The 27,222-nt window shown below is 47.9% G+C and overlaps 1 protein-coding gene and 1 long non-coding RNA gene across 15 annotated transcripts in view; one reads left to right on the top strand and one right to left on the bottom strand.

The window, feature by feature from the left end:
• The window catches only part of Sh3gl3 (SH3-domain GRB2-like 3), a 133,613-nt gene that overhangs the window by 28,875 nt on the left and 77,516 nt on the right, over positions 1-27,222 (bottom strand). For 4 of the 11 annotated variants that reach the window (XM_030242265.1, NM_017400.7, XM_030242262.1 and 1 more), the window contains 5 exons: positions 18,346-18,414; positions 10,194-10,266; positions 7,630-7,773; positions 4,552-4,685; positions 2,261-2,419 (listed from right to left, as the gene is read on the bottom strand). In XM_030242265.1, the coding sequence (XP_030098125.1) occupies positions 2,261-2,419; positions 4,552-4,685; positions 7,630-7,773; positions 10,194-10,266; positions 18,346-18,354 (519 nt within the window). In that variant the 5' untranslated portion in view covers positions 18,355-18,414. Of the gene's footprint in view, positions 1-2,260; positions 2,420-4,551; positions 4,686-7,629; positions 7,774-8,748; positions 10,267-18,345; positions 18,415-27,222 lie in introns of all 11 variants that reach the window. The other 7 variants (XM_030242268.1, NM_001277954.2, NM_001277955.2 and 4 more) reach the window with 6 other exon arrangements.
• Gm32903 overlaps positions 22,602-27,222 on the top strand; it is a 19,668-nt gene continuing 15,047 nt past the window's right edge. For all 4 annotated transcript variants that reach the window (XR_003946812.1, XR_003946813.1, XR_003946814.1 and 1 more), the window contains exons 1-2: positions 22,602-25,105; positions 26,832-26,933. This is a non-coding gene — a long non-coding RNA (predicted gene, 32903). The remainder of the gene's footprint in view (positions 25,106-26,831; positions 26,934-27,222) is intronic.

The raw sequence follows: 27,222 nt of genomic DNA, 5'->3' as shown, positions 1-27,222 counted from the left end.
TCAGGAAAAGCTTCGGCAAACACTTTTTCTATACACGTGCTGGTGAAACGGTTGCCTTACTGGGCCTGGAGAGATGGCTCAACACTTGAGAGCACCGCTGCTCTCCCAGAGGACCCACACGGTGCTCACAGCCACAGACAGTGCTCTAACACGGTAAGCATCCATCCACACAGACAAGGTATCCATACACATAACTGGTGTTTTAAGCTCTTGTTATAGCTTATCCAGGACAGTGGAAGAGGAGGGCTGGAGGCAGTGAGCCCTTCCCAGCCCTGATGGGTGAGATTTCAGCCTCTGAATTCCTGGTGCCACAGAAGCATAAGCAGGAAGTCACCAAGGACAGAGCACAGCGCCTTAAATACTTCTCAGCCACTTTCCTCTGTTTATTCATTTGCTTCGAGTAGATGTTTACAAATCCCAATTCCACTCCCTCCTTCTGTGGGTGAGACTGAGCCTGCCCTTAGCAGGATGCCTTACTCTGCCCTAGAACTGATTCTTGAGGTCAGAAGCCCAGGGAAGGGTGCTCGCTCACCCAGTGCCATCATATTTTACGGTGTTCTGGTAGAGGAGCCACGCTGGCTCTACACTGAGACCTGGCATCCATCAACTGAGGTTGTAGAGAGGAGGTGAAATGTTGAGACTTTGGCCCTGGGCCATACCACCAACACAGTTGATCAAAAGGTCGATAATTACACTTACTGAAGGCTCGCACCAGATACCTGGCTCCTTTGTCAACTTCTCAATTAGACAAAGTCCAGACCAGTATCTGCTGTGGCTCAGCTCCCCAAATCTCTTCCCAACAATGATGAAACATCTCCTCCTCTGTTTGGAGGAAGCCATGGCCCTTCTGTTATCTGCTAGCATGCTCTCCCTGAAGCCTCACTTTAACAGCCTGTTCACCAGTTTCCAATTGGTGCAATGTCACGTGTGCAGCACTGTGAACACCGTGTCATGTGTGCAGCAGTGTGAACACAGTGTCACGTGTGCAGCAGTGTGAACAGTGTCACATGTGCAGCAGTATGAACATAAAATGCCCTCGAGGATCGCATACTGAGGGTTTGATCCAAAGATAATGGCAAGATTCTGGAACTTCTGGAACTTTTAAGAGACAAAGCCTAGTTTAGAGTCAGTCAGTCACGGGAGGGATATGGGGGAGAGTAAGGCTGTCCTTTCTCTCTCCCTTTCTTTTCCCACCCTACATCTCCTTGCTGACCACTCTAAGTGCCGCATCTGTCACACCATGATGCTCTGTGGCACCACGGTGGAGATGACGGATCCAGCTGGCCATGGTCTGAGACCTCCATCCCTTGAGACGAAGCTCACATTCCTCCTTTTAAGTTGCTCTCTCAGGTGTCTGTCCCAGTACGCTAAAGTCTGGCCAATTCAGGGTCTAAGAACTGTCAAATCCATCAGGCAGTGTCCCAGCTTGCAGACCTTCTATGTTTGATAAGAATTAAAGGGGCCCAGTCATGTTTACCCAGAGCCACAATGATATCCTAGCGGAAAGCCCAGCCATCACCGACCATTCTAAAGCACAGGTCCCAGCCATGACAGGAAGCAGGCATGGCCACAAAGGCCGACTGACCAAGGGTGGACATGAAGTTGGTGGCTAAGAGGTATCAGAACTCTGTGTTCTACATGATTATGGCCTTGGCCCCATGGACGCAGGGCTGGGGGGGAGGAGGGCGATGGATGAAAGCCAAGGTGAGAGTTTTATAAACCACCCACCCTCAGCAAGGACTATTAGCACTTCTTCTCCAACCACGTCACACCCACAGCGTGTTCTGCCAGCAGTGGGCAATGCTGGAGGCTTTTACACTTTAACTGGTCAACAGGAGAGAGAATGTAAGGCCACAAGGACATGGGAAAGACCAGGGAGACCCCTTCCAAGTCTGGCTGCCGTCACCCCTCAAAGAGAAGAAAGATGATCTGCTAGATAGCACAGTGACCAGTGAGTCTCCTCAGCTATAGACCTAACAATGGGAAGGGGGAGCCAGATCTTCACCCGGCACGTGCTGTTCAAGCTCAGCAAACCACAAATGCTGTGGCCTTTAACACCAAGGCTGCTCTCCTGGGCCATCTTCTGCTACAAAGCCACCCCAGGAACAAGCAGCCCTGCTAAGGACTAAGGCTTCATTCAGAGATGGTTGACTGTCTCTCCCTATATGTCAGGCAGGAACATTCTAGAAACTTCCACTGCAGTTAGGGTTTTAGAGCGTGTCATGTGCATTAAAGTCTTCCGTTCGGTTTAAATACTTACATCATTTTCTAAAAAATTAAACATGCTCCTTTCGGCCAACTCCTTTGACTCTTCAAACTTCTCTACTGCTTGTCTGATTTCTTCCTCGGGGATCTTACCTACCCGCCGCTTTTTATAATCATAATCCAGGCGACGGCCTTCCAGCTTTCTCAGGTGGTGCTGAAACGAGAAAGGAAGTCCTCACTCACTAAGTGCTGAGGCTCACACTGTGGCGTGACTCATGCCCGCCATGATGAGGCTCACCGAGGATGGAAGAGGTGTGACTCATGCTGTGGTGTGACTCACACACTGATGAGACTCACACCACAGTATGTGCTTAAGTGCACACACTCTCTTTCTTATGGCTATGTTCCTTGTTCTGGGCCTAGTCCTGCCCGCTGCTGTTTGAGAGCGTGAGAGCTGCGTGCATACGCAGGTGTTTTGGTCTGAGCCGCGCCCATCCTCTCTCCTTTACCTTCCCCCTCCCCCCACCACCAGCATCAATTCCCTTCCCAACTTCACGTGCTCTTGTAAATCCATGGAGGCCACATAGTCAGTTGTGCAAGGACACAGAGCCACCTGCTGGAGAACTCCTCAAGAAAACTGACCCCTCCATCCCCTAGAGGGAGTCCAGTCCTAAGCTATGGGGTGGGATGCTGTGAGCCTCGGCCCCACCCACTCTTCAGGTAGAAACCAGTTACATCCTCTGCTCTGCACCCTCTGTCTCTTGCTGAAGGCCACCCACCCTGCCTAGCATTCGAAACATTTACAGAAGGACACATGATGGGCGAGGGGTGGGCAGCAGGTGAGAATGAGAGTCTGTGTGGAGAATAAGGAAGGATGCAGTGTCCTCGCTCAGGTAACCCTTCCTGTCTCCACAGGACTCCCTTCCCCAGTTCTGTTAACATACACAATGTCTAACCACCCTAACTCTACAAAAAATAAGAATATTTCCATTGCCAATTCCTCCAAAAACGATGATGATGACGATGATGATGTAGCGTGTCAAGGGATTCTCGACAGGTTTGAATACCACAGGGAGAGATCAACACAAGCAGGAAGACTGGACATGGGGGAAGGAAGATGGGTCTTGGTGGGGTGAGAGGGATGGACCTGGGCCCAGTGTGGAGTGGGCATGCTTTTCCTGGGATGGAAGGAAGGGGTGACAGGTGAGGGGATCCAGAGTTGTCCAAATAAGGAGGGGGACCAAAACAGCAGCTTTCATTTCTCATCCAGCCTTCCCGGGTCCTTCTCTGATGCCTTCTGCTTTTAGAATAAACTCTAAATGCAGGTAAAGGCATCTGGAGTTCTCCAGGACTCCCAGGCTTCTCTCCCTCCATAGCTACCTGGTCTTCCCCTGTGCCCTGGGTTCCTAGACATCCTAACCCTGGCCCTTCAGCAAGATGTGCTGCCTATTTACCCAGCCCAGTCATCCTGGACAGCTCCTCGGTGGCCTTTCCTCATCCAGCTATGCGGAGGATGGTGCCCCTCCTCAGGCGTCCCTGCTCTTCTCTCCAGCATTGGTAACTGCTGTTTTCCTACCTCACGTCTATATGCTTCATCTGTTTGTTGCAGGAACACGCCACATAGCCCAAGTTCTCCTTAACTCATGATCTCGGTGGCTACACTCTTAAAACTGTCTGGGTCTGGAAAGATGGCGACAAGACTCAAATGAGTCTGCAGCTGAAGGGAGATGTCAATCAAGTTTGAAGGCAGTGAGCTATTCTCTACAACACCACAAGAGGGCGCCTGGACCTTCAGCGCCGAAGTCTGGCAGTCTGCATTGCTTGGAGCTGGCTTGGAGCTGGCTTGCACATCTGCAAAAGCAGCCGAGCTGAACGAGACCTGGAAGTTCCCACAGACACCCTGGACAAAACAATTTCTTGCAGGTTTCCAGGATAAAACTGCCAGTTTCTAGACAATGATTTTCTCGAGAAAGAATGAAACAGAATGACCACAAGCACACAACCGATACAGTGTGATATTAGCAATCAAATCTACACCCCAAAGTATGATGTCGTTGTGTTATATGAGAAGTGGCTGCAGAAATATGATATTCAGCCTGGCTCGCAGATGACTCAGTGAGACGAAGAACAGGACAGTGACAGCGGAGCCTGCACCTCCACCCAGTCTGTCTGCCAGGAGAAACGGATCCCGGTACTCTCTCAGGAACCCATATAATATAGTAATCGAGTGCAGTTTTCAACCCTCAGATAAGACTGTGTGGTTGCCGAGCCCACGCAGAAACCTTGGTTTTAAGTCGTGGTATCATGATGAGCAGCAGCTGGCACAGGACAGCCAGGAAGACTCACCCCGATCTCCTTTAAATCTTTGTCTTGCAGTAGCTGCAGTGGGTCAATAAAAGTTTGCTTCACATTAATATCCAGAGAGTCTTTCACCTCAGCCATGAGTTTCAGGGCCTCACCAACATCTACCAACGAGTTGCCTTGAACAGAAGAACACAATGATTCCTTCAGAATGACAGTCTAGGTTGGGGTGACACGGACTGTGGTACAGTGAGGCTTCACTCTGAGGCCTCTGCTTCCTGACTCAGAACGAATGGGAAAAGAAGAAAATCTACCCATTTCCTGCATGTGTACCTGTGGCCTGCCCTCTCCCCTGTCCTTAAGAGTGAGTTCGAGGCCAGCCTGGTCTACAAAGTGAGTTCCAGGATAGCCAGGGCTATACAGAGAAACCCTGTCTCGACAAACCAAGAAAGAAAGAAAGAAAGAAAGAGAGAGAGAGAGAGAGAGAGAGAGAGAGAGAGAGAGAGAGAGAGAGAGAGAGAGAGAGAGAGAGAGAAAGAAAGAAAGAAAGAAAGAAAGAAAGAAAGAAAGAAAGAAAGAGGGAAAGGGAAAAGGAAAGGGAAAGGGAAAGGGAAGGGGAAAGGGAAAGGAAAGGAAGAGAGAGGGAGGGAGGGAGGGAGGGAGGGAGGGAGGGAGGGAGGGAGGGAGGGAGGGAGGGAAAGAAAGAAAGAAAGAAAGAAAGAAAGAAAGAGGGAAAGGGAAAGGGAAAGGAAAGGAAGGGAGAGAGGGAGGGAGGGAGGGAGGGAAAGAAAGGAAGGAAGGAAGGAAGGAAGGAAGGAAGGAAGGAAGAAAGAAAGAAAGAAAGAAAGAAAGAAAGAAAGAAAGAAAGAAAGAAAGAAAGAAAGAAAGAAAGAGAGTTGGAGGGTCAAAGCACTTCCCACGTTGGCCATTAGATGGAGACAAAGTTCTTCTGTGGAAAATCAGGTCTGAAAACTGGCACCAAGGGCTCCTTACAAGATCAGAGATAAAACATCTTTGTAACAATGAAGGGATGGATTCGTTTGTGGGGATCTGTGTTAACCAATTCAGATTACAATGGAAAGAAGGCCTCCCTCAGCTTGCCGTGGGGGCGATAGGAAGCCATTCATTGCACGAGGTCCTAAAGTTCTGGAACCTCCCTGGGGTCTTGGGTATCAGGGATGCCCTGTGGACAGGTGGGGTGGTAAGGGATGGTTCTGGGATGTGGACATCTTTAGTGACTTATACCCTAGTATCTTGAGTGTAACTTGCAAGGCCTTTGCCACCCAGTGTCTGTTGCCATGCACAGTGAGGTTGTGGCACCTCTGAAAGACACACCTGGGGACACTGCATGAAATTCAACTATTTTATTTTATTTGAGATCTTCCAAATTGATTTTGTAAAAACATGGGGATGAGATGCACTCAGTTCCTCAGATTAGAAACCTGAGGGGCCCAGCCTGAGGCTGACTTTCGAGTAAGTCAATGGCATGAGCAGTTCACTCATGTCTAAAACAGGGAAAGCAATGACGGCCTCACCTCATTCTTAAAGGAAGTAAATTCACAGCTGTTTCCTTGCCAATTAGAAGTGGAAACCATCTCTGGAAGTTAGGGTTGGCCAGGAAGCCAGTCCAACCCTCGCAATGTCACTTCTCCTAGGAGGAGAGGTTTTCTAAACTGAGCTGGCTAGAATTTGATTCTGAGTTGTTCCTACATGGAGGAAGGATGTCTTTTCCTAGCTTAGGGACTACTTCCTACCCAGTTGTCTGACCCTGGCACTCCTTGTTGCCAGCACCCAGGTATCCTAATATCGTCCCATTGAGTTGTGGCAGAAACTCTGGAAATATGCCCTGGGGGAACTGTGGAGATGTCCGTCAGTAAAGCACTTGCCATGCACACGTGAGGACCCAAGTTTGACCTCTCCAACCCATGTAATAATATAAAGAGCCAGGCTTGGTGGGGCACAGCTGTAATCCCAGCCAGCGCTGGGGAAATGGAGTAAACAAAACTTCTGAGGCTGGCTGGTCAGCCACACCACGCTAGCAGAACCAACAGCTCCAAGGTCAGTCAGAGACCAGGTCCCAAAATAGAAGGTGGCAAAAGATAGGTGAAGACCTCTAGACTTTACACATGCACAGCCACCCTTATACACACATACACACGTGCACATACACGCACACGCACAGTTAAATTAAAAATAAAAAGGCCCTCTCCTGTCTGCAGGCTTTTCAGAGCTTGGGAATGTGAAGGCAAGCAAAGAAGTGTGTGTGCAGTGTTCAAGATCAGCCTGGTCTACATAGGGAGCTGCAGACCAGCCAAGGGTGCATGGTGAGACCCTGTCTCTAAACAAAACAAAGCCAGCCTGTCTGGGTGGATGGATGGATGGATGGATGGATGAATGGATGGATGGATGGAGAAAATGTGGTGCACACACAATGTAATTTTATTCAGCTATAAAGGAAAATGAAATCTGCAGAAAATTGGCAGTGCTGGAAAACATTATATTTGGGGAAATCAGATTCAGAAAGACAAATGTGCAAACCCTAAATTTTCATGGTGTGTGTGTGTGTGTGTTATGTGTATGTAGCAAGAGATGGAAATGGGTTTAGGTAATAAAACTGTAAGAGGACAAAGAGATCTCAAACGGGGAGGTTGACGACAGTAACTGCAGGAGAGCAGCGGGATGGGAGATGACCAAGAGAGGGGTGGGGGTGGGGAAGCGGAAGGGAGGGTTCCAAAGACTTACACACATCGTGTAGTCTGGTGGGGGGAAAAGAACTCATGGAAGTGAACTCTGAAGAGGAGAACTAGGAGACACGTACACATGCATACCTGTACACATGCATACCTGTGTATACACTGTGTTGTCATCTTTAGAGACACGTGGGAATAAACGAGAGATGCTAAGTGTATGTCAGGGTTTGACTGAGCCTACCCATGGAGATGGAACAATTACTGATGCTAAAGTTTTTCTTTATTTACCTATGTTTCCTGAAACTCCTGCAGTGAATATTACTACTCTGGGAATATGTAAAACTATGAAAATGCAGAGGCACGGGCTCTGTGTATCACCGACGTCCCACCCAGGAGGTGTCCCCACTCTGCCAGCCGGGACAGGGATACCCACCAAAAGCAGAGTCTTCTCCGAGCTCCTTGCCATACTTCAGCATGCAGTCCCCCAGCAAGCCTTCCGTCTGTGGGTAGCCAGTGGCCTTCACCTGCCCTCGGAGCTTCGACACAGTGTTCAGCATTCCTAGCTTAGCTCTGTATGCTTAAAAACATTGTCATTTGTAATTCCTTAAAGTTACAACATGCTGTGACAATCACATTGCCTTTAACAAACACAGCCGCCCAAACTGCGGTCCTCACAGATGCAACGCCACAGCCGATCCAGTCACGTGACTTTACATAGGCTTTGCAGGGGGTCGGGGGTGGTTGTGAAGGGTGCTAAGCCCATTGGCACAGCCGAGACAGCCATGAACATTACAGACCATGTTGTCTCCAAATCACAGGAAGCTATATTCAGCAAGCGCCGGAGGCAAGACACTCCTAAGACCTGGCATTTCCAACTCCTTGGAGCTCAATGCTGACACCTGTGCAGCCGTTTTTGCCAGGGACAAATGTGAGGACTGGAGCCACTGCCAGTGCCTCATCAAAACCCTCACCCTGCTCCCAGGAATGGACTCGAGTGGAGGATTTGCAAGGTTATCAAAGAAGTCTGGGGAATGCAGGCAGGAGGCAGGCACCACCACAGTGAACAGCCACCTATGTTGCTTGCCCACAGCCAGCAACTTTCCCTGAGGAGGTAGTAGGCAGCTGTGGCTTTGCATCTCCAACTCAAGCACTGAGTGTTTATTAGTTCTGGCTTGGTGTTTTGAATGAGAACAGCGCCCCCACAGGCTCAGAAGTGTGACTATTTGGCCCCAGTTGTCAGAACCCTTTGGGAAGGATTAGGTATGGCCTTGTTGGAGGAGATATACCACTGGAGGTGGGCTTTGAGGTTTTCAGTGCCATTCCCAGTGTGCTCTCTGCCTCCTTCCTGTTTGAAGTTTCTGACCTCACATGGTGGCTATTCCTGCCCTGTGACCTTGCTCTGTCAACATGGATGCTAACCCTCTCAGACACTAAGTAAGCCTAGTGGAAGACTTTCTTTCATGAGGTGCCTTGCTCTCAGTGTTTGTCTGGGCCACATGCTGCGCTGACACTTGAGAGGCCCCAGAAAACACCTGCCCCTCCTGTGCCCTACCGTGCCAATGCAGAGTAGCAGAATGGTATGACCCTGATAAACGCAGGGTGGCGCCAGGAAAGGGAGATGATGCAGAAGATTTCAAGATGCCCCTAAATAGCTCAGGAATATCCGTCAGTAAAGTCCAGCAGGAATTCCTTCTGTGTTAATCAGTGGCCATGGAGTGGGCTGGCTAGAAGAACAGCAAGTGTCTATGGGAAATGGAGACTATGAACTGAACTCCAACCTAAGGCTCTAAGGCACTGCCTTGGTATCTGGAACATTCATGTTTAATGTACTCTAGACACAGTCTTCTCACACGTAACCACATAAGCAGGTAACTCAGGCATCTTGTAAAATGTACAGACTGATTCAGTTAGTCTGGGGTAAGCTTAGGAGTCTGTGTGTCCGGTCATCTCTCGGATAGTCCTGCTGTGCTGTGCGTTACGCTCTGAAGAGCGATCCAGGTGTCAGCCTTTTGAGCCTTGCCAATCTCAGCCTTAAAGCCCTTATCTTCCAGGTCTCCCACTGTCAGGTGGCTGTGCTTCTCGTGGGGATAAGGACCACAGGATGAGGTCAGAGGCTTCCTCACCTTCATGATAACCAGCCATCTCTTCTCTGCCCAGTGGACACTCCCCTGATGGCCAACGGTTCCCTGTTCTGTTGAGTATCAGCTCTTGGATGGTGGAGTCTGCCTGACTGTGCATAGAAGCACCCAGAAAACCTTTCATGTAGAGGTGACACTGGATTTGTATAGGCTGATAAGAACTGGTCAGTCCAGTCACTTGATGAGGCTGGACAAATTTAGTCATGCGACTCTGAAGCCCTTTATACTCTCTGGTCTTCACTGATGGTTTAACTGAATGCATGCTCTTACATGCTCATGAGTGTGGCCGTGTCTCTCTGATTCCTATGGCTAAGGGACTCACAGTGACTCCCACAGCAAATCCTATAGGAAAAGTGCAAGGCTTGGGCACCTTCTGCCGGTTCTCATCATCCTGTGACAACTGGTGTCTAGGACCCAGGGATGAAGGCCTGGGGCAGAAGTGGTGCTCATTTCCAACAAGGCTCCCACAGATTGTGCTATCATGGCTCAGCCTCAGCATCAGGGTCACAGGTTAACATACAGATCTTTCCGAACAGTATAGAGGACTTTCTTGATAATTAATAATTGATAACTAAGAAAACTTTCTTTAAATGTGCAGTGAGTTTCTGAAGAATACTGGAACACGGGAGATGTTCATCTGGGAATGTCTGCACTGAGACCAGCACTTCAGCCTCACATTGTGACTCGCTACAGCCACACTGTGTCACTGGAGGCTCTGCATCTAACAACTGAATTCCATTATTGGTACGCAGGGATATTGCTTCCAAATTGTCTCAGCCTCATGCAATGGAGCTGGGTCCAAGAGAATCCATGAACACAAATGTGCAACAGAATGTTTCAAGACGTGTTCTGACATTACCTGGATTGGGTTGGAGATACTCTGTGGCTTTTGAAAGGATTTCTGCAACAGCTTTACTGGTGATATCTATTTTCTTTGAAAAGAAAAGAAAAGAAAAGAAAAGAAAAGAAGAGAAGAGAAGAGAAGAGAAGAGAAGAGAAGAGAAGAGAAGAGAAGAGAAGAGAAGAGAAAAGAAAAGAAGAAATGTTAGTGAATTTAAAACTTGCTACAGTCACAAAACCAACAACAGTATTTCCCATTCAATTAAGTTCTAATGCTACTATGGTGATTTTTTTTTTTTTTTACATTTCTTATTTTATGTGAATTGATGCTTTGCCTGCACGTATGTCTGTGTGAAGACATCAGATCCATTAGAACTGGACTTACAGACAGTTGTAATCTGCCATGTAAGTGCTAGGAATTGAACCCAGATCCTCTGGAAGAGCAACCAGTGCTCTTAACTGCTGGGCCATCTCTCCAGCTCTACTGTGGTGATTTGAACACAGATGTTTTAACATCTTAGGAAGAGGTGATCTTTTCTCTGTTGCTGACTCTGAGATAACACCCTCTTCTCAGTGACGTCAGACAACACTAATTTCCTTTTCTTCATAATGTTAAAAATGAATGTAGAGGAGAAAATAAGAAATATTCTATACATTACAACTCTACTCAGTGAATAGACACTTGGAGAGCCTTAGTTGTATCTACAGAGTGAACTTGAATAGTCATGCTTAGAGAAGGTATCACAATATAATGAGTCATGTTAGAAACTACCCTGGTATTAATAAGACAACCACCATGCCCTGCTGGATGTTAGCAGAGTTTTTCTGCCATGATTTGACTGATTTTTGCCCTGCCATTCCTGCATTGCTGGTTATTAATTAGCATAAAATTAACAGGATATCCAGGACCACCACAATACAGAGTTCATTCATTTTATTCTATACCATCAGTAGCCCACAAGAAAGAAAGAAAGAAAGAAAGAAAGAAAGAAAGAAAGAAAGAAAGAAAGAAAGAAAAAGAGAGAGAGAGAGAGAGAAAGAAAGAAAGAAAGAAAGAAAGAAAGAAAGAAAGAAAGAAAGAAAGAAAGAGAGAGAGAGAGAGAAAGGAGATGACAATCACAAGAGAAATACAAAATCATGTCCTAAAAAGGAATAAATCTTATGAGAAGACAGACTTTTAAAAATCCAATTCCCTATGTATAAAAATTAGTTTTAGAAAGACACAAACCTTCCCATAAATTAGCATATAAAATCTCATCAGAATTATCATTTGGTTAAAACATGGTAGGTTGATGTGGTGGGCTTGAACAGGAATGGCCCCCACAGGCTCAGATTTGAATTGCTGCTCATTAGGGAGTGACTCCACTAGACAGGGGTTAGAAGGTGTGGCCCTGTTGGGGAAGTGTGTCACTGGAGGTGGGCTCTGGGGTTTTAAATGCCCAAGCCAGGCCCAGTGTCTGACTCTTCCTGCTGCCTGTGGATCCTAATGCATCTCCCAGCACCCAGGCGACCGTCCTCCGGCAACGATACTGAGCTAAAACCTCTCAACTGTAAGCCAGCACCAGTTAAATGTTTTCTAAGAGTTGCCATGGTGTCTCTTCACTGCAACAGAAACCCTAACCAAGACAGAAGTTGGTGCCAGGGGCTGGGGTATCGCTTTGATAAGCCTGACATGATTTTGTTTGAAGGAATGTGGACTCTGAAACTTTGGATTAGAAAAGATTAACACTTAAGTCAGGGCTTCAGTAGGAACATGAAAGGCAGTGATGCTGAAGGTGACTTGAACTGTGGGGGCCTGGCTCACGAACTTTCATAGGGGAAGGATTTTAGTATGTGGCTTAGAGATCATTATTGTGATAATTTGGCAATAAATGCGGCTGCTTTTGCCCTTGTCCAGAAAGTCTTTCTGAAGCTAAACTGAACAGTTTGGGGTTAATGGCATTGGCAGAGAAGATTTCAAAGCAGTCTAGTATAGACTGTGCTGTGTAGTTATTAATGGTCAGTCATATGCAGATCTACAAAGAAAAGGAGCAAGCCAGTAAGCAGCACTCCTCCATGGCTTCTGTATCCGCTCTGCCTCCAGCGTCCTGCCCTGTTTGAGTTCCTGTCCTGACTTCCTTCTATGATGAAGCCTTCCCTTTCCATTTTGCTTTATGATCGTGGTGTTTCACTGCAGCACTAGTAACCCTATCCTGCTGAGGATAAAGTGAGATTCACACTGTATTAGGATAAAAATATGGACCAAAAACCAAAAATGTAATAACTTATAAAACAGAATGTCTCCAAATGCTGAAGCATCCAAGCTTGACCTGAGATCCCACAGTTAAACTGTGACACACAAAAATGTCATACTACACAGTGACAGATACAGCACATGGAGTTTACAAAAAGTGGCAAACGGGGGAGGGGGAACCACAGAAGGTCAGCATCCACAGAGCTCAGAATTCTCACTATACATAATTTTTTTAAATAAAGTAAAATAATCTGGTAAGATACATTGTGAAAGGAAACTCATGAGGAGGAGAAACAAAGGAAATTCTATGCATGGTACTGAACACATTGGCAAAGATAGGTGCTCAAAGGAAACCTAAACTAACTCGTGAATAAATACAAAGAAACCAAACCAAGTGGCCCTCCTGGAATGGCTGCGGTGTGTGCACACACAGGTGTGTCTGTACTAACAAACTGTTATGCAAACATCTTTGGCAAAACTCAAAAGAAAAAAAAAAAAAAAAACAGAGGCAGGCAGAGGTATGAGCATGTTGGGGAAGGCTGTGTGTTGTGAAGTGTGTTCTCCAGTTGATTAAATATAGGACGTGCAACTAACTCTCCCGGGCCCAGCCCACACAGGGGCTGAGTAGCAGAACAGGGTTCTGAGGATATCATGGGGCTGGAGAGACGGCTCAGTAGTTAAGAACACTGGCTGCTCTTCCAGAGGACCTTGGCTCCATTCCCAGGACCCACATGGCATCTTCCAACCATCCAGAACTCCAGTTCCAGGAGATCTGGTACTTTCTTCTGACTTTCATAGGTACTGGGCACACACAGTACACATGTATGTGTGTGTTGGTTAAAAATGGGGTCCCAGTCAGGCAGTGGTGGCGCACGCCTTTAATCCCAGCACTTGGGAGGCAGAGGCAGGCGGATTTCTGAGTTCGAGGCCAGCCTGGTCTACAAAGTGAGTTCCAGGACAGCCAGGGATATGGAGAGAAACTCTGTCTCGAAAAAACAAAAACAAAAACAAAAACGGGGTCCCGTGTCTGGCTCACCACGGGTCTAGGGCCACTCATGGAGGCTGATGTGGGAAGTTTGACTGTGCCGCGGACCCCATGCAGCTGCAGCCACTGCCGGGTGGGCGTCAGGCTGTGAGAAGCCGCAGGACTCCGCTCTGGGGATGGGGAAGGCGCAGTCTGAGGTCCCAGTGGATCTGCCAGCGTTGGCTCAGGGTCCCCAGGCCCGCATGGAGGCCGAGGATGACAGTTTCGGGCTTTCAAACATCCCAGACACCGCTGTATGCTTCAGAAGAGCTGAGAACAGAGCGGGGCCCACGGGTGGGCTCTGGCCCAGGGTTGAAGGGAAAAGGACAGGGAGGAGAGCTCCGGCTGGGTCCCGCGGGGAGGGGAGTCCTTGTCTTGCTTAGGCTGGTGGCTTGGTGGTGAGCAGCTTGTCTCAGCTGGCTGCCTTGGCTGAGAGGACAGAGAGGCCTCCGGCATGCTCCTTAGAGGGAGACCTGCTCCATTGCTCCAGCACTGCGGATCCCCCTGAGAAGAGGCAGTCCATGGTTTTAAGGTGTTTATTAAAGAAGGGCAGAGAGAGGGAGAGAGTAGAGAAGTAGAGGCCGGCAATGGCCACAAGGAGAGAGGGGAGAAGGGAATGAGGAGAGAGGGGGAGCAAGAGGGCAGGAGAGAAGCAAGCAGGAAGCAGGAGTAAGTGAGGGAGGAGGGGCAAGCAGTTCCTTTTATAGTGGGCCAGGACTACCTGGCTGTGTTGCCAGGTAACTGTGGGGGTGGAGTCCAGTCAGAATGCCAGGAACTTGGGGCATTGCCATACATGACTAATGGCCACACACCTCTCTGCTGTGGGAAGGGGCTGTGGGAAGCTGTAGCTAGGACAGGACCCAGGAGCCCAGGAGCCCAGGAAGCATGGCTGAGAAGTCACCTACAGGGTCACCAGGGTTTAAAGCCTGTGCTTGACCGGGGACCAGGCTGCCTGTGCACAGCTCACTGCCCCACGTGTGTGTGTGTGTGTGTGTGTGTGTGTGTGTGTGTGTGTGTGTGTAAAATACATGTATATATATTTATATGCAGGCAAAATATACAACACACACACACTATAAAACGACCTGTGGCTATGGCTACAGCCCCTTTTTTTCTTTTGCAATGAGCATTTGTGCTTCCTCCCTCCTCCCTCCAGGCCTTTATGATTTTCCACCTTTTCATTAACAAAACAACAAGACCACTTAGCATCTATTTTTTGTTATTATCTTCTGACTTATCAACCTTTTTGCACTGGTTTCTTTTTAGTTGTGTGTATTATATGTCTGTAAGAGGCTGTGCGCACATGACTGCAGATGCCCTCAGAAGCCACAGTCATGGGATCCCCTAGAGCTGGGCTTACAGGAAGGGGTAGCCTGAGCCCTGGGAACTGAACTGCAATCCTCTGCAAGAGCAGTGCTCCATATCAACCGTCAGGTCCTCTCTCCAGTCCCCATACTAAGCTCTACCTTCTATGTGGAGTGACTTAATTGGCTGATGATCCCCCAGCTGTGGACTCTGTGATGTCCTTGCTTTCTATCAACGCTGATTTCCTGCTAACTGCATCTGAGATGTAGCCATAAGTCACAGGTGCGGAAAGCAAAGTTCTGTCACTTGTCATAATACATAATTCTACTTTTTATTAAAATCTCCTTCAAATGAAGAAGTGACTTCACATTTTCAAAGGAGATTTGTTTTTATTTTATATAAATGAGCATTTGCCTGTGTGTTTGCCTGCTACCCTTGGAGGCCAGAAGAGGGCGCCAGATCCCCTGCAACTGAAGACCGTTGTGGGTCACCCTGTTCCTCTGCAAAAGCAACAGTGCTCTTACACGCTGACCCCTCTCTCCTGCCCCAGGTTCACATTTCTGAGGATCCAAACGTGGCGTTGGGAAGCCATCTTCCCTGTGATGATTTCGTTCTATGGCTTTAAGAAACTTTCCCCGTGAGTCCTCTGTAACTGCAACCAAAGAGCCTGGGAAGAGTGACCACTTCCACCCGGGGGGATGCAGGCTCTACTTATACACAGTCAACGGTATGAATGTTTTGCCCAAACCTTCCTTGAGCCTATGAGAACCGTTGGTCCATCTGTTACTACAAGAGAGGGGAGGGTGGGCAGCTTCTCTGACTTCAGTCTCTTCTCAGGCCTCCTCATAGCTTTTACCTCACAAACTTAGAAGCTATGTCTGATTCAGAACTCTGATACTTTTCTTCATCTTCCTATATTTTTTTAAAGTTCTTCGGGGGGTATTTTGAGGAGATAAAGAGGAAATGGATATATGATTAAGATGCATGCATAAAATTTTAAAGATTACATTAACATGACAATTTTTTAAAGGAAACATTTTTCCTTGCAATGCATTTTTGGTACTGTGCTATCCTCTGATGTTAGCATCGCTCCTTTGTTTCTGCTTAGTAAGCATGTTTGTGGGTTATTATTCCCATTGCCCGGTCATTCTCATGTCATCTTTTAGATGACTCTAATTTCTTCCATAAAGTCCTTAAAGTACTTAGTTTTGTAACATATAATCACCTAACAGCAAGCTCCTCTATCCTATACTACAGTATAGATATTATTTTTGTACTTCTGTCACTACCAATGATTTTTGGAGGGAAAAATCTAAACAGGAATAAACAAAAGGAACCTCAGTCCATCAGCTAAAACTTCACCTGCCCCATCAGGAGTGAAGACATTCCTAAGAAACCCCTCCTGTCTGTCCCCCTCCTGTCCGTCCCCCTCCTGTCCACCACCCCATTGGTTATCTGATACTGGACTTTCCCAGGATGCTATGCTATGTGAGAGGATCCGAGGAAGCCCTGGTGCCCAGCAAAGGAGAAAGCGGTTTCATACCATCTGTACTGGCTTGTTTTGTGTGTCAACTTGACACAAGCTGGAGTTATCACAGAAAAAGGAGCCTCCCTTTAGGAAATGCCTCCATGAGATCCATCTGTGGGGCATTTTCTCAATTAATGATCAAGGATGGAAGGGCCCATTGTGGGTGGGACCATCTCTGAGCTGGTAGTCCTGGGTTCTATATGAAAGCAAGCTAAGCAAGACAGCGGAAGCAAGCCAGTAAGTAACATCCCTCCATGCCTCTGCATCAGCTCCTGCTTCCTGACCTGCTTGAGTTCCAGTCCTGACTTCCTTTGGTGTAGAAGTGTAAGCCGAATAAACCCTTTCCTCCCCAACTGCTTCTTGGTCATGATGTTTGTGCAGGAATAGAAACCCTGACTAAGACCCCATCTGACAACTTAAGATCCACCTTTCAGAAGAGATGAAGCAGAGACAGAGGCAAAGTTGGGGCCAGGACCTGAAGCAGCACGGCCTAGATTAATTACCCATGCCTCAGCCACACCCTGACCAGCGCTGCCTCGTTATACACGCCTCAGCCTACTATTGAAATCAGAGCCTCCTTTCACATGGAATGTTCGTGTGTTTCTCTTGGTGCAGACGGGGCTACACTGAATAAGCTGCTCTGCCCAGGTTTGCCCTGCCACCTGCCTCTTTAACGGGCTTGTTGAGAACAAGCAGGTCAGGATACAGGAGCTGATGCAGATGCCATGGATGGGTGTTACTTACTGTCTGAACCCAGCTTGTCAGAGCTGCCAGCGCCCAGACCTTGACTCTAAACCCAATAACATAACTCCAGATGTTTGTTTTTAAGTATAGCATATGAATTGAATAATCTAGTTGGTAAAGAAGCCATATACATCCTATCATTATATATATTAATAAATTTAAAAATCAACTTTAGATATGTCAATGATATTAACATGTTGAAAGGGTTTTCAATGCACAGAATTTCTTTTTTCAAAATCAAACACAAAATAAGCTTCTCTTCTTAGGGTCTTAACACTTCTAGGAAACCGGGCGTGGTGGCGCATGCCTTTAATCCCAGCACTCGGGAGGCAGAGGCAGGCGGATTTCTGAGTTCAAGGCCAGCCTGGTCTACAAAGTGAGTTCCAGGACAGCCAGGGCTACACAGAGAAACCCTGTCTCGAAAAAACAAAACAAAACAAAACAAAAAAAAAACAAAACAAAAAACAAAAAAAAACACCTCTCGGGCACTTCCTGGAGGAAGGCTGGCCAGGTCCTACCTACATTAAAGAGAATGCCCTCCCAACCCACACCCAGAGCGGGCTTTCCCCCAACCTGCACTGCCGGCCACACCCAGGCCCCCAGCTCCGGTCTGAGGAATCTAATCGTTAGGACAAGCTCTGCTCAAAGGGCCCAAGACAAAGGGGAGGAAGCAGAGCAGTGTGGACCCAGCTCCGACTGCACCAGAGCCACTCTCCAGGTAGATGACCAGGGGACAGGACAGGGGACAGAGTCTGCAGTCCATCATTGGAGTGCCAAGCCAGGAACACTCTTCTAAATTATTTCATCTGCATATATGATTCTAGATGCCCCCATGTGAGGCCAGCCGGGCACACATACTTATCTCTGTATCACAGCTGATATGTCGGTTCTAATGGCAGAAAAGTATTTGCTGTGCAGCTGCTGAAACAGATGGGAACAACAGCCTAGATTACCAAATGATAAATCAGTTGTTATAAATCGGAAAAGCCTTGTCACACAAGCCTTGAGACACAGTTGACTCTCTAAGACATATGAGCACCATTTGGCCCTGGAGTTGTTGCCAAGGCCCACATGTTATGCATTCTGACAGCTGGCCACTAGGGGAACCAGTTAGTCACATTCCGTTTCCTTCCTCAACTTGCCCAGACTAGATGTGGTTCAACCTGATCCTGGCTTGGGCTGGGAAGCACTGGGGTCCTGCCTTCCCGACTCTGCACCCCATGCTTGCATTTGAACATTCTGGATTCCCACTCCAGGTCATATTCCCAATAGTAGGCGGTTCTCTCTCGGGCACAGACAGCCCATTTCTAACCCGTCACATGTTCAAAAAGCTTTACCTTTTCCATGTTCAGAAATTCTTCATCTAGCTTCGTTCCTTCGGCACCACTTATTTTTTCACTAAACAGCTGCAAAAACAAACACAAATGCTTTCACTGAACAAAGATTCTCTATATTCCTTTCATTGAAATTAGTGACAAAAATCTTGGCTCTGGCGTTGTTGGATTTTTGGTTTTCTGTACACTGGGGTTTTGCCTGCATATCTATCCCTGGAACATTAGTTACAGACAGTGAGCTGCCATGTGGGTGCTGGGACTCGAACCCAGGCCCTCTGGAAGAGCAGCCAGTAATTTTAAAGGTTCCTGAGTTCGAGCCCTGGAGCCCACGTAGAGGTAGAAGGAGAGAACCAACTCCACAAGGTTGTTCCCAGACTTCTATATGTGCACTGTGGCATGCGTGCGGGTGCATGCACACACACACGCACACCACAACAGCTACTAATGAGAAAAGAAAAGATCATGGAACAATGTACACTTCCCATTTGTCTAAGCTTTATCATGCACCCATCCTCATCAGATGGCACAAAGCAGTTCTAATACACGCAGTGACAAGACAGCTAGGGACACAAGAGTGACAAGAGTTAGCAGCACCCCAACAGCCTGAATGTAAGAGACAGGCGGTAAAAACGGACAAATACTAGGACCAAATGCAAACTATTATCAATTCATCAACTTGACAGACTCTCAGGGCTGCTTAGAAAGTATCTCGTCTGCAGAGCAGGAGGCAGATCATTCAAGACCTGACTCCTAGAATGCGTGGCATTTGAGTTTGTTTTTTAAGGACAGTGACATTTCAGTGTGCAGCACAGCGGGAAAGGTCTTCTGGGATGTGGTGGTGTTTTCAAAAAGGAAAACTGAGAGGAATGGGAAGGGTGGTTTGATACTGAGCACAGTTCCTATCCTTTGTGGCTATCTGTACAATAAGAGAGGCTTAGCAGCATCCCTGCTGTCTACCGCTAAATGATAATAGAAGTCATGTGCTCACTGTGCACACTCATGTGCACACACACAAACACATGCACACATCTGCCACACCACTCTGACCACCAAAAAATGTCCCTAGATAATGAGAGATCAGTGTGCTCACAAAACAGTAAGGAGTTTCACTCCCAAGTGAAGACTGCTCAAGGGGAGGACGGAAGAAGACATTGAAAGGGAGGCAGAGGCCACAGATCGCAGCCTGGCAAGCCAGAGGGCATGGCAGACAGGTCTCTAAAGACCAACACAACCACTTAGAGAAGCCTTTCAGAAAAGTGACTCCGGCCCCAATGGATCTGGCTTCGTGAACAAGGAGAACGGACTGCCATAACAAAGCGTGTTGTCTTTAAAAAGTACTTCACTGTGATTTACTTATGGCTTTAGAGTGTTGACACATGTATAAAGTCGCAGTAAGTAAGTTAAGGGGACTGCAGATCCCTTACATACAGGCACGGTTTCGTCTGACTGCCTGCCCTACTCTCTCTCTCTCTCTCACACACACACACACACACACACACACACACACACACACACACACTATTGCTATGAGATAAGGAGGTGTGGGTGTGGTAAACAGACACAGAGTTTAGCTTAAATTAATTATGTGACACAGGATTTCCTGGAAAGAATGGCTTACAAACATGGCTAGCAGAGCCTGGTATGGTGGCACATGTGTTTAACCTCAGCACTCAGGACGCAGAATTACACAGAGAAACCCTGTCTCCGAAAATTTAAAACAAACAAACAAAAAAAAAGAACTAGCGTTCTATTGCCCCACTAACAGCGTGGCCCCATGACTTGTTTTGACCACACAGAACCAAGCCTAGCTAGAAAGAGACCTGTGTGCTTCCACCCACTCCCCTGAAACCCTCTGCCTGTGAACAAGCCCTACTAGGCAGAAAGGTAAAGGGGCGCCAGCCTCCACACACTCATGCCCCAGAACCACAGGCACCAACTGACCCAGCTGAGAGAACGAGCAGGACAGTCTCATCTGCGGGCCACCACCACCCCCCACCCCACCATCCCTCACCCCACCCCACCCTACCCCACCATCCCCCACCCCACCCCACCCCACCATCCCCCACCCCACCCCACCCCACCCCACCATCCCCCCACCCCACCCCACCCCACCCCACCATCCCCCACCCCACCCCACCATCCCCCCACCCCACCCCACCCCAGGAACTAAGTCCAATAAACAGTGTCGTTTAAACTACAGAGCCTGTGGGCTCCTCAATCCACTTGGCAGGAGTTTTCACTTCGTAGGCTGAGGACAGAGGTCAAGCAGGCTTGTTCCAATTCTTAATATGAGACGTGACCTCAAAGGAACCTGAGACTGCTCTACAGCAACCAGTGAGAAGCAAAGTCACCTCCAGGATTGGTTCCAAACTTTTGGAGGTAATACTCAGAGACTCTAATGGGAGTTATACAAGCGCTGGCCTTATATCTTGTAGCCAGAGAAGACTGCAAAGATGGCCGCCATGCTTTGTAGCTCCACCCACTGAGATCCAGGGTATCCCATTCCAACCCTCCACTTGCCTTGGTCAACAAAATGGAGTGTAGGCTGTGCCATGTGACTACTGAACTGGGGCTTTAGATACTTTGAAGCTATAAACATGCTTTGCACAGTGATCTCGCTTGAGGAGAGTGGAAGATCAGTTGGGGAAGAGGCCCACACAGGCCCACCACACTTGGTACATTGGGTGTGTTATGATGGCTGGAGTAGCCACCTACAATCTCCTTCATTGCTGGCTGGCACTGGAGAAACCAATACACTGATCCTGATCTTGAAATATGAATTAGAGATCCACTTAGTATTAAGAGACCAAAAGCCTCCTCAACTGGTCCGTGTTGGTAGGATTTCCCTGGCTCTATTTGCTGTGAGTACTTCCATTGCTGCGACACCATGGCCAGACACAGCATGGGGCAAGCAAGGCTGACTGCAGCTGCATCCAGGAAGCCAGGGCAGGAACTCAAGTGGGAGTCTGGAGGCAGCAACTGAAGTGGAGATCATAGAGGGGGGCTGCTTACCAGCTTGCTCCGCACGGGCTTGCTCAGCCTGCTTTCTTATACAACCAAGGACCAGGAGTGGCACCGCCCACAGTGGGCGGGGCTCTCCCACGTCAATCATTAGTCAAGAAAATGACCACAGATTTGCCTACAGGCCACTGGTGGAGGCATTTCTCAGTAGAGGTGATCCTGGCTTACATCAAATTGGCAAAAAACTAACCAGGCACAGGGGTAAACTCCAGGCTAGGCATAGTCAGAACAGAAACAGTAAACTGGAAAGTACTTAAGGGACAAAACAAAACAGACAAAGCGCTTTATTTTCTATTGAAATATGAGCTGGTGGAGCCAGAGAATAAGTGGGCAGCTCCAAAGTGAAAGGCACCCAGGGAGCAAAACATTAATATTTTAAGAATAAGGGGTTTTGGCCAGGCAGTGGTGAAGTACGCTTTTAATACCAGCACTTAAGAGGCAGAGGCAGGCAGATCTCTGTGAGTTCGAGGCCAGCCTGGTCAACAGAGTGAATTCTAGGACAGTCAGGGCTACACAGAGAAACCCTATTTCAAAAACAACCAAAACAACAGCAACAATAACAAAGAACTGATTTTTTTTCTTATTACACAGATACAAGTCTTTAATTTTGAAAATATACTGAAGTTATTAAGAAATATGAATATTAATTGATAAGATCTCTCAAATAAAATATTCAAGACTGTCTGTCAGGGTGGGGCCTGTGAGGCGGACAGGCAGTGCAGCTGTAAGCACACAACAGCTCAGCAACACAGCAGCAGGAGAGCACGGAGGAGGGGCTTCAAAGAGCTCAGTGCAAAGAAAACCAGACCTACAAGGAGAACAAAATAAAGACACCCAAGCCACCGGGGTCTCTTCTAAAATAATAATAATAATAATAATAATAATAATAATAATAATAATAATGCTAAAATGCTATGTCAAGGAAATAAAACCAGAACCAAGAGGGAAAGTGTGGCTACAAGAAATACCTGGGGATGGAAGTGGAACGACTCTTGTGATGAAATCAAGTATCCCCTGAACACAATCAAGAAAAATCTAATGCCTGGGCTGATACAGAGCCCACGTGACCACAGGTAGGGATGGGCGGAGCTGCGGGTGCAGTGAGTGTGCCAAAGCCTGTGCAGTGAAATGACGAGGTAAGCACCTCATTCTAGACTCAGTACTTAACTTTAAAAGTAGAGAGCTATAAAAGAAATAGTGCTGTGTGTGTGGTAGTAAGTGTCCTTATCAACACATGGGGGAAAGCTAATGTATTTCAAACAAAAGGAAATTAAAGAAAAGATGTTCAGATGGAAGCTAAGGAATAGCTGATGGAAGCCACAAAATAAGACAGTTACAGTGAGTGCCAGGGGACCAACATAATCATGGGTGTGGATTAAGGTCACTATATTAAGGGATGGAGTAGTAGCATGGGCTCTGTTGCTTCACTGGTGGAGGTGAGAATCAAAGCCCGGGCTTTGTGCATCCCAGGCAAGTGCCCCATCCCCGAGCTACACACAAACCAAAACCCAGCTACAAAAAAATTCTAGATTGATATCTACAGCAAAACATACAAAGATATTAAAAATAAGTAAGTAAATATATACATACTGGGAAATTACTGACCAAAATAAGGCTTTTAACAACATCCAGGGCCAAGCACTGACTGGGATCTCAGGTGACAATACAAGAGGTGATCCACAAAACTCAGTCCTAATGACACTGTGCCAACCAGGCACACGATTCACACACCCATACATGTCTGTAATATGTACACATATATGATGCATGGCTTCAAAGTCAAAGTGACATTGCTCAAATGCACATGCATACATTTCTAACTTTTCAGCCAACAGATTAGGAGGTATAAATAGAGCATGACAAAAAGTAGCCATTCCCAGGTCACAATCAGTATCATAGTGAAGCAGGTTATTTGTTTGGGGGGTTGTTTCTTTAATGTTTTTCTATGTAGCGTAAGTAGAGTAAGAATCAACAGTAAAAATAAATATATAGGGACAAGTGCTGAGAATTCCGTCTCAGAACAATTGTTTGGGGAACTAGGGAGACGGCTCAGTTAGTAAAAAGCATGGTGGACAAACAAGAGTAGCTGGCTCTGAACCCCCAGCAGTCGTTAAATGCCAGTATACTAGAGTGCAGCTGTAACAGCCATGCGAGCACAGTGTGACTGCGGCTCCAACACCGGGGAGGGCAAAGGAGCTCCTGGAGCAATGGCCACCAGTGACAGAACTGAGCACCATGGGCTCAGGGAGGGGTCCTCATTAGTGGAGGGTGAAAAGGGAAGCACCTGACATACAACTTTGGACTTTGCACATTGCACATGTACAGAGAGAGGGGGGCATCCCCACAGAACTTGATGCATCAACGCGGGGCACACCTTTAGTTCCAGCACTCAGGAGGCAGAAGCAGGCTATTCTCTATGAGCTCCAGGTCAGACAGGATGGGGGGAGGGAGAGAGGGAGCGAGACCAGAAGATAGTAGATAGATGATAGATAAGATGGTAGATGGATAGATAGACATAGATGATAGGTAGGCAAATAGATAGGTAGATAGATGATAGAGAGATAGCAGGTAGGTAGGTAGATACCTGTAGAATAGAGCAAAAGCCAAGTTTAAAGGTCAAGAGATAACTTTAAAAACACTGAAAAAAAAGGCAACTTACTGCCTTAAACCAATACAGTATCATTCTATCTAAATCAGCAAAACTACAGTACTGCAATCTAATGTCTCAAACTGATAAAGCATGAGTTATCTAATTAACAAACCCAGGAAGTCTGGAAAAAGGTATCAATATAGTATGATAAGGACACCATGATCAAGGCACAGCCACACAACACACCAAGATAAACACACTTCCAGGGCAGAGAGATGCAGAGCCTGCCAGCAGAAATGAGACAGAATGAAGCAAATGACATGTGCTGTCCAGAAAGCTCCAGAACACAGCCTAGAAAGCCACCTGTACTTCAACAGTGAGGAAGTAGCATTTCTGATATCGAGAACATAGACAAAGCCATGATACTAATATTCTAGTAAGGAGGCAACACTATTAAAAGACTAACCCCAATAAGAAGGGTCACAACAAGAGGTAGGGAGGTCCCACAGGGGTCAGGTCACACAGGTGGGCAGGTCCCACAAAGGATAGGTCCCAAGGAGGACAGGTCACACAGAGGGGCAGGTCACAGAGAGGAGCAGTTCACACAGCCAAGCAGATCACACAGGGGACAGGTCACACAGGACAGGCCACACAGGTAGGCAGGTCACACAGGCAGGAAGGTCACAGGTGAGCAGGTCACACAGGCAGGAAGGTCACAGGTGGGTAGGTCCCACAGGGGAAAGGTCACACAGACGGGCAGGTCACACAGGCAAGCAGAACACACAGGGGCAGGTCACACAGGTGGGCAGGTCACACAGGCAGGCAGGTGCACAGGAAGGCAGGTCACACAGAGGGGCAGGTCACATGGGCAGACAGGTAACACCGGTGGGCAGATTACACAGGCAGACAGGTCACACAGGCCAACAGATCACAAAGGGGACAGGTCACACAGGTGGGCAGGTCACACAGGAAGGCAGGTCACAGAGGAAGGCAGGTCACAGAGGCAGACAGGGCAAACAGGGTGGCAGGTCACACAGGTGGGCAGGTCCCAAAGGACAGGGCACACAGAGGAGCAGGTTACACAGAGGAGCAGGTCACACAGGCAAGCAGATCACTCAGGGGACAGGTCACACAGGCGGACAGGACACACAGGTGGGCAAGTCACACAGAGGGGCAGGTCACATAGGCAGACAGGTAACACAGGTGGGCTCATCCTACAGGGGACAGGTCACACAAGCAAGCAGATCACACAGGAGGACAGGTCACACAGGTGGGCAGGTCAAACAAGTGGGCAGGTCACACAGGAAGGCAGGTCACACAGGAAGGCAGATCACACAGGCAGACAGGTCACACAGGAAAGCTGGTCACACAAGCCAGCATATCACACAAGGGACAGGTCACACAGTTGGGCACGTCACACAGTTGGGCAGGTCCCACAGGCAATTTGTTACACAGGCAAGCAGATCACACAGAAGGAAAGGTCACACAGGTGGGCAGGTCACACTCGTCAGGTCACACAGGTGGGTAGGTCACACAGCTGGGCAGGTCACACAGAGGGACAGGTCACACAAAGGAGCAGTTCACCCAGGCAAGCAGGTCACAAACGCAAGCAGATCACTCAGGGGCCAGATCACAAAGGTGGACAGGACACACAGGTGGGCAGGCCACTCAGGAGGACAGGTCACACAGGAAGGCAGGTTACACAGAGGGGAAGGTCACTTAGGCAGAAAGGTCACACTGGTGGGCAGATAACACAGGCAGACAGGTCACACAGGTGGGCAGGTCACACAGGGGACTGGTTACACAGAGGAGCAGGTCACACAGGTAGGCAGGTCACATAGGAGAACAGGTCAAACAGATGGGCAGGTCACACAGGCATGCAGATTTCACAGGGGACAGGTCACACAGGCAAGCAGATCACACAGGGAACAGGTCATACAGGTGAGCAGGTCCCACAGGGACAGGTCACACAGAGGAGCAGGTCACACAGACGGGCAAATCACACAAAGTAGCAGGTCACACAAGCAAGCTGGTCACACAGGAGAGAGGTCACACAAGGTGGGCAGGTCATACAGGGGAGAGGTCACACAAGTTGGGCAGGTCATACAGGGGAGAGAGGTCACACAGGTTGGCAGGTCACACAGGCCGACAGGTAACACAGGTGGGCAGGTCACACAGGCATGCAGATTTCACAGGGGACAGGTCACACAGGCAAGCAGATCACACAGAGGAGCAGGTCACATAGGCAGACAGGTCACACATGGGACAGGTCACACAGGAGGATAAGTCACACAGCTGGGCAGATCTCAGAGGTAGGCAGGTCACACAGGCAGGAAGGTCATACAGGTGGGCAGGTCACACAGGCAGACAGGTCACACAGGTGGGCAGGTCACACAAAGTGGCAAGTTACAGATGGACAGGTCACACAGTTGAGCAGGTCACAGAGGGCAGGTCACACAGGTGAGCAGGTCACACAGGTTGGCAGGTCACACAGATGGGAGGTCACACAGGTAGGCAGTTCACACAGGTGGGCAGGTCATGTGTGCCTTCTGTGAGCAGTGGGTTTAAGCTGGTGAGTGTAGTAACAGAGGAGTTCCAGAATGATTAGTAAAGTGGATCATAGGAGAAGCAGCCTTGTAGGAGAACCAAATGGACATGGTGATCTAAGATGACAAGGGACAGGCACCACATATAGACATCTGTTAAGGGATAGTGTTAGAATTCCAGCTTCTTCAGTGTCCCCATCAAAAATCATGCATTTGACTTAGGCTAACTACTTGAACACTGTAAACCTGCCCGACCAGACCTAACTAGATGAACACTGTAAACCTGCCCAACCAGACCTAACTAGATGAACACTGTAAACCTTTCCGACCAGACCTGCTGATGCCCTGGGCCATCATCAGATGGAACTCTGTCCAGCTCCAGTCAAAAATAGGAGAATGAAGAGCACTTTCCCACTTACCTGGGAAAATCAAAGGTAGTATGTGTGGGTTTCTACCTGTATGCAGTAATGGTTTAATGGTAAATATTATAGCCTTGGTCAACTTCTGTGTATATTATGTTTCAAAGAAATCTGGACTTTTCCATTTCTTCTGCTTTTTGAAAAGAGATTTATTTTCATTTTGAATTGTGTGTTTGTAGTGTGTATGGTGTGGGCATGTTGTGTGTGTGTGTGTGTGTGTTGTGTATGGTGTATGTGGTATGTGATATGTATGTGGTATGTGTGATATAGGTGGTGTGTGTGTGTGTGGTGTGTATGGTGTATG

Source organism: Mus musculus, chromosome 7 (assembly GCF_000001635.26).
Source record: "Mus musculus strain C57BL/6J chromosome 7, GRCm38.p6 C57BL/6J".
In the NCBI taxonomy this organism is placed as follows: Eukaryota; Metazoa; Chordata; class Mammalia; order Rodentia; family Muridae; genus Mus; species Mus musculus.
This window is presented reverse-complemented; position numbering and strand designations above follow the sequence as displayed.